General features: G+C 59.0%; 1 protein-coding gene across 1 annotated transcript; it reads left to right on the top strand.

The window, feature by feature from the left end:
- The first annotated feature begins 9,650 nt into the window (after nt 1-9,650).
- LOC119235646 (olfactory receptor 14A16-like) lies at nt 9,651-10,597 on the top strand. Its single transcript, XM_037499130.2, has one exon. It carries the CDS (start codon nt 9,653-9,655, stop codon nt 10,595-10,597), a length of 945 nt encoding a protein of 314 aa, XP_037355027.2. The 5' UTR covers nt 9,651-9,652.
- The last annotated feature ends 461 nt before the right edge of the window (nt 10,598-11,058 follow it).

The following is an 11,058-nucleotide window of genomic DNA, read 5'->3' as shown; positions in this document are numbered from 1 at the left end:
TTTGTTCCCATCCCAGGATGGGCTCATCCTGCGGGGCCAGCGGAGTCCAGGGCATGATCGTGTCATTATTCAGCGTTAACGTCTAATAAGCGGGGCGGACGCTGTCCTGCTGCTTCCTGGGACCTCCGAGAGCTGCTGGTGACAACGCTTCAGCTCCTCACACTCAGCCCACACTTTCCACCATGTCCCCTTCCCTCAGCGGGTGCTGGACACTGGGGTCCACACGGTGGACAGACTCGAGTCTGTGTCCGGAGAGACTTAAATGTGGGGATGTGCTCCTGGGGCTGAGATGCTTTTCTCAGCCAGGATGAGCAGGAAGGACTAATTATACTTTTTCTCAAGTCATGAACAGAACATTATCAGTGACGACACAGGTTGCCCCACGAAGGGCCAATCCTATAAGAAGTGAGGTATCACAATCTATATTTATAACCCCTCATTTATTCTATTTCTCTCCTCTAAGTCTTAATGTCATCATTTGTAAAGTCCAGACATCTTGCATTAGGATTTTCTTTGCCAGAAATTTATATCCTCATGTTCTCCATAAGCTGTAGTTCCCCAAGAATGTAATCCTCTGCCAACCTTCCACCAGTGTGATGTTCATAAACTGAATCCAGCTCTCGGTTGCAAACAATGCATGTGGCATAGAAAGAATGTTCTAGAACTACATATCACCAACATTTACGCGACATGAAGCTGTGGTAAAGGGGGTCTGTTGTCGGGAGCACATGTCATGGGACCCCAGTCCTGGACACTGAGTTTCCTCAGCCTGTTTGTCTCCACTGAGGGCCCCGACTAGTGGAGGGGAGGGGAAACAGTTGAGTGGGGTCCCCCGTACCTCACGATTCCTCACGGGGCATCTTCCTCTAGGAGAAGTTCCTGTTCCTGCTCAAAGGATAAAGGAAACCCACCTGACTCTGCCAGAGGTGGAAGGATGGACTCCTCCTTGGTTAGTAGGAATCTATGACTGAAAACTGGAATTGAGGGAATGTTAATTTCTATGATGCCTGTTTGGATGCTAACGTGACTGCACCCCTCGATGTGGTGTTTTCAAAAGTAGTTATATGAATTATCTTTGAAGGGCTACATTTCTACTTAAAATTTTTAATTGTTGAATTTATTTTTAGATCCTTAGTTTTCCAGATTGTATCTTAAACCTGTACAAGGTCTTCTTCTCAGTTTTTTCGTAGATTACACTTTAGTTCACTTTTCTTCTACTTGGGAACTGTGTTATTTTTTTATTATGTAAAACATTATGCAAACTATAGCCTGTCAATATTTGCTGTTTTTACATAATTCCACACACCTGCACTGCACGTTCAGAGGTTCTCACATTGTTCCCCTAACACTGAGAACGTGAGCTGGGGTGACGTTGCTCCTCTCCGGAGCAGGTCACTGGGTCTCCAAACTCTCCTGGCCAAACTCTCCAAACTCTCCTGTGTCTCCACCTTTTGTCCATGAAAACATTTGTGATAATAAAATGTAGTTAATCACAAGACATGTCTCGTCCATTCAAATTTCAGAATGAAACCTGCGCTAGAAAATCACTCACAGTAATAGTCATTTCAGTGACAGCATGAGAGCACAGTCCCCACCCCCTCGGGATATGACGTCATTCCCTGGTCAGATTCCTGTGGATGCATTTTCTGTTTTTCCTTGAACAAATCCAGGGAGTGTGTGTTGAGAAGGGATTTTACCATGAGTGATTCATTGCAATGTCACGTTAATTTGTTATCTGTTCTTATCAAAGGAGTAGACTCATTTAGACTTTTTACTGTTTTCACCGTGGGTCACTTTTCACTCCCCCACGAGCACCAGTGTCCACTCAATCTACTAAATGCCCTGCAGTGCCCGGCCCCTCCATCCACACTCCTACATTGCTCCCCGGTTCTGTCTGGTAATGAGCAAATTTTTGCACTTAGTCCAACATTTCCTTTTGCTGTTTGCTACTGTATTTCCATAGTTACTTTCTTTTTATATTATATTCCACAGACGGGTGAGACCAGCCAGTGTCTTTCACTTTTTGACTTATCTCACTAGCATACACACCTCAAGGTCCACCTTTGGTCCCTAAGGGCACTAGTTCACCCTTTTAAGAGCCGTGTAGTATTCCATTGAGGTGGACCCACATTATGCATTCACTCCTCTGTCCACGGCACTTGGGTTGGGGCCAGGACTGGCAACAGTGGACGGTGCTGCTGGGAACACAGGTGTGCGTGGTCCGTGTTGTCGAGTCTGCGCATTCTGGGATAAATGCCAGGAAGAGGTTGCTCCATCCTGTGGTTGCTCTGTTTTCTTTGTCTGAAGACATCTCCAAGCCATTTTCCCAGCAGAAGTGAGAGGCCCTTTCTCTCCCTCCCTCACCTTTTGCTGTGTCCAGGCTCTTGACTGGTCCCTTCTCACAGGTGACAACGCATGACAGTTTGGATTTCTACTTTCCTAAATACAACAATTTGCAATGGATCAAAAGTCTGGATTACATGGAGCCTTAAAATACCAGCAAGAACACATAGGGGCTGCCCACGGCACATCCACCCCACAGATGGACCTTGGGACGCAAGGTCAAGGACAGAGAAACAGGAAAAAATAAACAAGTGGGCCCCACCACACTAGAGAGCTTCTGTGCCTCAGAAAAGCCATCCCCAAAATAGACCCGTGCACTGGGAGATGATTGTGCACATCACACACCTGACAAGGCGAGTGTGCAAAATACACAAAACCTACAAACCCGGCAACAGAAAGAGACACCCCAATCCAACACGTTGGACAGACCCCCAGAGACAGTTTCCTCAGGGAGTTCAGGAGGCTGCAGCCTCCTTACACTTTTTATTCAGGTTGAAACTGTCCCTGCTCCTGAGCGCGTCCACCTGCCTCACACCTGCAGCAACTTGAACGTGCCTGGACAGGTCACAGATGCCGGCTGGGGCTGCATAAAATCTCTCGCATTCCCGTTGCCTCTTTTTGATTTTATTATTGGATAGAATCTAAGTATCATTAATCATTCTGTCAGGTCATTTCCTGTGATGTCTGACTTTTCAAATTGATCATTTTTAAAAGATTTATTCATTTATTTATACAAAAACCAGGGTACAGTCCTGAGGTGTGGGGGGTGAGAGGATTCACCAGAGACAGAGCGGGGAACAGAACAGGCAGAATGAGTGAAACACACTGCTGAGGGGAGCAGCGGGGAGACAGGAGAGGTCTGCCCCTCCATGTGTGTAGCTCCCTGGCCGGCTGGGATTGAACCTGCACTGCAGAGGCTACAGACAGCTTCACAGCACTTAGCTCAACACGCTGCCCACTGGGGAGGCCCTCAAATTGATCCTTTTCATCCATCGCACTCGCTATCCTGCTGTCTCCCCCCAGAAGTGTCCGAAGGAGACAGAGCACCTGAGTCTATTTTCTGAGACTCACACGTGGGCGCCGGGGCTGGGCGCTACTCAGCCAGGACAAGTGGGAAGCACGGACATTCCCTCTTTGGCCGAGACATGACAACAGTCTCGGTGACCACGCAGGTTCCCAGTGACCCTGTGGCCGGCACCCCTATCCCCCTGGAACTTCCCTTGAGCCCATAAAGGACACCTGGCCTCACCGATAACCCAGACTAGCCCCTGCCGGGGTGTCCTCTCCCAGCGGGTCTTGGGGTCCAGAACATCTGGGGTTCGCAGTGTCCAGGGGCAGGGTCACCCCCATGGCAGGCAGGGCTTGCACTCGAGGCCCAGAGGGGGCACTGGGATGAATGGGCAGGATGACCGGCCTCAGCATCTGTCCCCCTAAATGGCACCCACGGGGATCCCCAGAGTTGGGAGAAGCGCCAGGCACCCTCCTGTCTGCGGCCACAGCCATCACTGCTGGGCAGTGCGTGTCCCTCACCCCAGCCTCGGCCAGCCCTGGGCTCCGGTGGATGCCTGCTGACCCTCACCCTGGGCTGCCCTCGGGGCCATGACCACCTCCAGAGCACTTTGGGCACAAATATCCACATTTTAGTCAAAGGCGAACAAGCATAGGGGATGTCCTGGGACTTATAATTTGTGTCCTCCCCGCACGCAGGGCTCGCGCTGGACCTCACGCTGTGACCACGGTCACCTGGTGGACACGTGCAGTCTGGGCCCCTCCCGGGGGCACCACAGCCAGGCCAGGTGCCACCTCGGGCTTCTGGGGCCCTCTCACTGCCGGGATGGTCATTCCACTGCTGGCCTGCCGGGCGTGGACAGGACACCACACGCGCTGCCCATGTCCACCCACAGGCGACGACCTTGGACCCGCCGGAGCTGGGGGATCCCAGTGTCCACCTGTTCTGCGTGACCCGGGTTCGCCTCTGTGACCATGGGGCCTGGCCGCCGCTGAATTACCATGTGGTGGACACGTGACAGCTCTGGTGCTGCCGCAGACGGACTTGACAGACAAAGTGTGGCCAGTCCTGTCCCTGCCGCAGAGTCGGGTTGGGGGCCCTGGTTACCAGGCCCAGGGCAGAGGCCGAGGGCTGGCCGTGGACACTCCCCCGAGGAGGGGGGTGGGGCTGTGGACACTCCCCCAGGAGAGGTGGGCGGGGTCGTGGACACTCCCCCAGGAGAGGGGGGCGGGGTCGTGGACACTCCCCCCAGGAGAGGGGGGCGGGGTCGTGGACACTCCCCCAGGAGAGGGGGGCAGGGCCGTGGACACTCCCTCGAGGAGAGGGGGCGGGGCCGTGGAAAATCCCCCGAGGGGAGAGGGGCGGGGCCGTGGACACTCACCTGAGGAGAGGGGGGCGGGGCCGTGGACACTCCCCCGAGGAGAGGGGGCGGGGCCATGGACACTCCCCCGAGGACAGGGGGGCGGGGCTGTGGACACTCCCCCGAGGGGAGAGGGGCGGGGCCGTGGACACTCACCTGAGGAGAGGAGGACTGGGCCGTGGACACTCCCCCGAGGAGGGGGGTGGGGCCGTGGACACTCCCCCCAGGAGAGGGGGGCGGGGTCGTGGACACTCCCCCGAGGAGGGGGGCGGGGCCATGGACACTCCCCCAGGAGAGGGGGCGGGGCCGTGGACACTCCCCTGAGGAGAGGGGGTCGGGGCCGTGGACACTCCCCTGAGGAGGGAAGGGGCGGGTCCGTGGACACTCACCTGAGGAGAGGAGGGCGGAGCCGGGGTCTCCGGGCAGCGGGACAGGCTGAGGCAGGTCCGAGCTCTGAGCTGGGCCTGGGCGCACGTGGGTCGGGCTGGGCCCGGGGCGGCAGGGGGCATCCAGCACCCCTGAACCGCCCTCCCAGAGCCGCCCATGTCGGGGGCGGGGTGTGGCCTCTCCTGGGCTCCCCCACGAGCTGCTCTGCCCCAGCGCCTCGGGGCCCTTTTATGGAGAGCCGCACTTCCTGGTCGGGAGTGGACCAATCAGGCGCCGGGGCGGACAGGCCGGGCCCAATCAGACGCAGGGTTGTGACATAGTCCCACAGGGCTGGGGGCGGGGCACCCGAGAGGCTCCGCTCCGGCGGCTGAGGGGAGGAGCCCGAGAGGGGGCGGGGCGGGGCCTGAGGCGGGAGCGGCGCCCTGAGGAGAGCAGGGCGGGCTCTGAGGGGAGGGGACGCGCGCCCGGGGCCGGGTCGGGGACCCGGAGGCTGAGGGGAGGAGGCGCCGCGGGCGCCGCGGGGCTGGCGGAGAAGCCGACTCCATCCAGGCGCGGGCTCGGGTCCGTCCTGCGTCCCCGCGGGCCGAGGCGGCCCGAGGCCAGGCCCGCGCCTCAGAGCGGGGCGCTGTCCGGACCCCGGAGCGGGGGACACTCCGGCTCTGCTGCCGCCCCCGGGCCGGGAGGAACCCCGCACGCGCCCCTGACCCGTGCGACGGCCGCGCGGTGCCCAGGGGTGACCACGACCGCTGGCCAGGGCTGCCCGCGCGCCCGGTGTGGCTCCCGCTTCTGGGGCACCCTCGGGCGAGACTCCGGCGCCTGCACGGCAGCCGCTGGCCGCGGGGCGGGTGGACGCGGGCGGGGAGGCGCCGAAGCCCGAGCGGCCTGTGGACAGGCCGGGCTGACCCCACGGGCACCCATGGGTGCAGTGCGTGTGGTCCCTCGTGTCTCTGAACCGCTGGTGTTTGAAGTGGCCTCTCCCCCTTCTGGCTGGGGTGGGGAGAGGCTTTCAGGGGGCCCAGAGATGCGGCTGAGGTGGGGTTTGGGAGCAGCGCCCTCGAGCACTGACAGCTCCGGAGCTGGGTCCTCCCCCACCCTGGTAGGGCTCTGAGCACACGGGGGAGAACCTGCCCCCGGGAGGGGGTCCCCCACTTCCCTGGTTCAGGCCCCAAGCCACAGACCAGCGTGTGGACAGGTCAAGACGGAGCCCAGCCTGGGGACTGACCTGAACTGTAAGATGAAAACTCAATTCAGTCAAATACGACAGTTCAGGTTTTGTGACATCCATCAGTGCTGAGAATAACATGGTATTTAAATAAAAATAATTGGGAGTAACATGAACAAATTCATATATTTCTTGGTTTTCCTCCTCTCCCTCCCCCTCCTGCCTCCACATTTCCCCAACCCCCACACACCCATTCCCCAGGTCCCCATGAGGGGCGCACAGTGGGTGACGGTGACCTTCCTGCTCCCGTTGGACGTGGCTCTTCCGTGGCTTTGATGACGGGGCCACACCGGGTCCCCGTGGCAGGGTCAGTGGAGGGTGATGGAGCCTGGAGGACAATTACATTCCTTTCTATAGATGTGCAAACCACTAATGAAATTGCCTCTGACACACTCAGGGCACTAATGGTCACTGAATGTGCTACAGGATGACGCCAATTAAGACAAAACAGGGCACTTGTCCCTCTGGAGGAAGGTCCCTGAGGGCTGGAATCTGGACAGTGCCCAACCCGCGGACGCCAGCTCCAGAGCTCAAATAGCCCAGCCCTGAGGCCCTGCTCTGTCCAGGAGGCGGCGCAGGACGGGGTGCGACATCCTGTGATGCTCAGAGGCTCCCCACGAGCCCCGACCATGGAGTGAGAGGCCGGGACGCCCTCTGTCCCGCCATGGGGACAACCTCAGGACAGAGACTCGACACGGCAGCGGGAACTGTCCCCCCAGACTGCAGGTATCTGCCCCCAGCCGCTTGCAGGGGAGAATCCTCTCAGACCTGAATGACTTTAGAGCTCATGCCTTATTTCAGACCTGAGGAAGTATCATAAACTATTCATTTTATAAATGGCGAAAACTGATGCTAACGTTACGCCATGTGCTCAACTTCTCAGTGCCGCGTGGTGCTGAGATGACTTGCAATGTGAGAAACTGTTTTCCTCTTAGAAGATTTTCCTTGAACACATTTGTGATATTAGAGGCATTTCACATACAGTGTCGCCTCGCCTGGGTGGCAGCCTTGGGGGCGGCGCGGGGCAGCGTAAAAATGACTCCAAGTGCCAGCAGAGAGACTCCTGGAGGGCCACCCCGTCCTGCTGCCGCCTCATGGGCAGCGCAGGGCCGCAGGGCTGGGCTATGTGAGCTCTGGCGCGGGCGTCCGGATGCGTCTGCCCGTGACCGCTCCCCGCGGCAGGTCTCACTTGTATTTGGGGTCACACTCAGGCAAGGCAGGCGAGTCCGTGAGGGAGGCGTGGGGTGCATGGTGGGTGGGGATGGGGATGCTCAATGTCTGGCAGGAGTTGGGGGAGGGAACGGGAGCTGCTGCGGGGGCTCCGGGTCACTCCCTCAGGACGGCCCGAGTCTAGCCCTGTCAGCGCTTCCTTCCTGTCACGGTGGTCGCCGGTGAAGCTGCTCTGGCGCCAGGTCTGCCCGGGCTCCCAGCAGGCGGGCTCACACCAAGACTGTCCTGACCGGAGGCTCCTGCCTGACCCACATTAGCTGAATAATCACCAGAACCTTCCGGGCGCCAGGCAAGAGCCCACGAACCAGGGGGTGGGCGCGACACCGTGTCTGTGACCATCGCGGCTCACGCCTGTGCCGTGGGCGCGGAGCACAGGGAGGAGCCAGAAAGGAAAGAGCCACGACAGTCAGGGACGCGCAGCCACGGGGGGACTCGCGGGAGAGTCCAGGGACGCTGCTGGCGGGGACGGGGCCACGAAGAGCCCAGCCTGGCTCCGGGCCGCAGGGGTCCCGCGCTCCAAGGAGCCGGTTCCCTCCAGACCCAAATGTCCTCTCCTGGACTGGAGGGCTCGGGGGGGGGGGGATGATGGGGGGCAGGGAGTGGAGAACCGGAGCAGACCCGGGGCCCCTCTCACGGGGAGCCGCCCCCGCATGGGGCAGGGGCTGCTCTGAGGACGGGGTGCGGGGCCTGTCCGTGGCCAGCAGGCCGCGGCGTCAGGGGAGCGACAGTCAAGGGGCTCGAGGCAGCGTCTGGGGAGACGGATCTTTCTCTCAACACGTGGCGCGGCCGCGACTGTGTCCGTCACTGGACACGCGCTTCGGGGGGATCGGACCCATCACCCTCCGCGCAGGACACCGTCTCACGCTGTGACGGGAAGGGGTCCCCGCAGCTGATCAGGGCCCGGGCAGAGACGCGGCTTGTGTAGCTGTCATGAGACATTTGAGTTTCACGTCACTCGGAAGAATCCCAGGCCCTGGACCGCAGCCTGTGCTCAGTGATTCCCTTTTCCATTAAAACCTCTGGGTCATTTACACGAACCTGTCACAGTTATTTCATATCAGCACATTCTCCTCAAAGTCCTGCCTCCCCAGGGCCTGCCCCTCCGCCACCCCACAGAGGGGGAGAGGGTGACATTGGGGAGGAGGAGAGAGAGGGCAGGGCTGTCCCGTGTCCAGGCGTCCCCACTCACGCACGGGCCTGGGGGAGGAACAAACCCGCACCCGGGGGACCCGGGGCCCTGGGACCGGCAGGGACAGCCCCACGCACAGACCGTCCGGCTCAGCCCCGGAGCGGCCTCCTCCCTGCACAGACGTGCCTGAGTCTGAGGGGGACAGAGGGGCCGGGAGGGACCCGGGGTGGACGAGCCCCTCCTGCAGGAGGGACGTGTGGGGGTGACCCAGGAGGAGACTCTGCGGGAGACACTAGAGGTGGAGGAAGGTCCTTTAATGGGACATCACGACGTGACGAGCAGGTGGCCGGCGCCCCAGCCTGGGCGCACGGAGGCGGAACGTGGGGACAGTGAGCGGAGAAGCAGCGCAGGACGTGGGCCTGAGCAGCTCTGGCAGGAGCGTGTGGGGCCTGTGCTGGGAACGCGGCTGCTGAGAGCCCACTGAGCCTCGACACGCGTGGCATTAGCGGTTTCCACAGGGAGTGTCTCGAGGGCAGAGCGTGGGTGACAGGTTCTAGGTGGAGGGGGAGGATCAGTGAGTCTCCTGCTCAGAAGTGGCCGCGGCTCTGATGGGCCTGACCCGGGACCCCGAGGGGCTGGGGTGTGGGGGCAGCAGGATGGCTCAGTCCGCTGTGCTGGGCGGGTCAGTGACAGACAGGGGAGGACAGTTGGGGGGTTCTGAGGGGAGGGGAAGTGGCCATCCTCAGTGTCCCTCAGATGAATTGTTGGACAACGTGACGGTTTGCTTCAGAAGAGCAGAAAATGCAGTGGTTTGACAGGACGGCGCTGCTCGGAGGGTGACTGGGGATGAGACTCGGGAGGACCAGGCGTGTGGGCGCTGAGGAGCTACTGAGATTGACTTAAGGCCCCAGTTATGTTCACCTGGGGAGACGGGGCGGTGGTGATTTCTTCCTCTCAACACTCATACAGATGATGGCTCCAGGGGTGACGAATCTCACGGCCGTGACAGAATTCGTGCTCCTGGGGTTCCCCACCCAGGGGACCATGGGCTTCCTGCACCCGCTGCTCTTCTCCCTGGTCTACCTGTGCGCCCTGCTGGGGAACGGGCTCATCGTCCTCATCACCACCCTGGACCGGCACCTCCACACCCCCATGTACTTCTTCCTGAGGAATCTCTCCTTCTCGGACCTCTGCCTCATCTCAGCCACGGTCCCCAAGTCCATTGTCAACTCTCTGAGGCACAGCAGCTCCATCTCCTTCCCAGGCTGTGTCGTCCAGGTCTTCATGCTGGTTATTTCAGGTGCTGCAGAGTTTCACATCCTTGTGGCAATGAGCCTTGACCGATATGCTGCCATCTGCCACCCCCTGCACTATGACGTCCTCATGAGCAGGGACAGGTGTGTGCAGCTGACAGCTGTGTCCTGGCTGGGTGGGGGTCTCTATGCTGTGATGAACACAGCTGGAACCTTCTCCTTGTCCTACTGTGGGTCCAACGTGGTCCACCAGTTCTTCTGTGACATCCCCCAGTTATTGGCTATTTCCTGCTCAGGAAATTTAATGAATGAGCTTATACCCATTCTCATCGATATGGTATTAATAATCTGCTGTTTTATTTTCATCGTCATTTCCTATGTCCACATCTTCTCTGCTGTCAGGAAGATCCCATCCACAGAAGGGAAGGCCAAGGCCTACTCCACCTGCCTTCCCCACCTGCTGGTTGTGGTGCTGTATCTCTTCACTGGATTCTTTGCTTATCTGAAGCCGACCTCAGGGACCCCGTCCATGTCTGACCTGGTCATTTCTATGTTCTACACGGTGGTACCCCCCACCTTTAATCCCATCATCTACAGTCTGAGGAACCAAGCCATGAAGTCGGCTGTGGGGAGACTGATGAAGGGGAGACTCACCAAGGAGTAATAGGAAAGTCGAGGTCGAGACTGCATCAGGACACTCTTATTTTAAATTATCTCATAACACGGTTGACAGAACTGTGAGGCGAACAGGGAGGTTGGAGGAGGCCTCACCGGGGATGGTGGTGTAAGTAGAAAAAGTGGATTTACTTATTATCCTGCAGGAGTCGGGGGCAGAGGCTGGTGTCTGAGGAGGAGGAAGTTGAGGCAGGTTTAGTCTCTGAACTTGGGCTTCCTGAGTTGGGACCCCAGGTCTTTTCGTCCCAGAGCCCACGTGGGTGTCAGGGGGAATGCCCTGTATCCTAAGTATTCCCGTCAGCCCTTGTGGCCGTAGGTGGGCTGGGCCCTGCTAGTGACCATCATGGGATCCCCATCTGCCAGGTCTCAGGGTCCTTCCATGGGACCCCTCAGTTCCCTGGTCTACTGGGAACTCTCTGCTGGGCCGAGGACACTGACCTTGTTATCCAT

This window comes from Talpa occidentalis, unplaced genomic scaffold, assembly GCF_014898055.3.
Source record: "Talpa occidentalis isolate TD23 unplaced genomic scaffold, MPIMG_talOcc4v2.1 talOcc4.9, whole genome shotgun sequence".
NCBI lineage: Eukaryota > Metazoa > Chordata > Mammalia > Eulipotyphla > Talpidae > Talpa > Talpa occidentalis.
The sequence above is the reverse complement of the archived record's forward strand: the minus strand, read 5'-3'. Positions and strand labels throughout refer to the sequence as shown.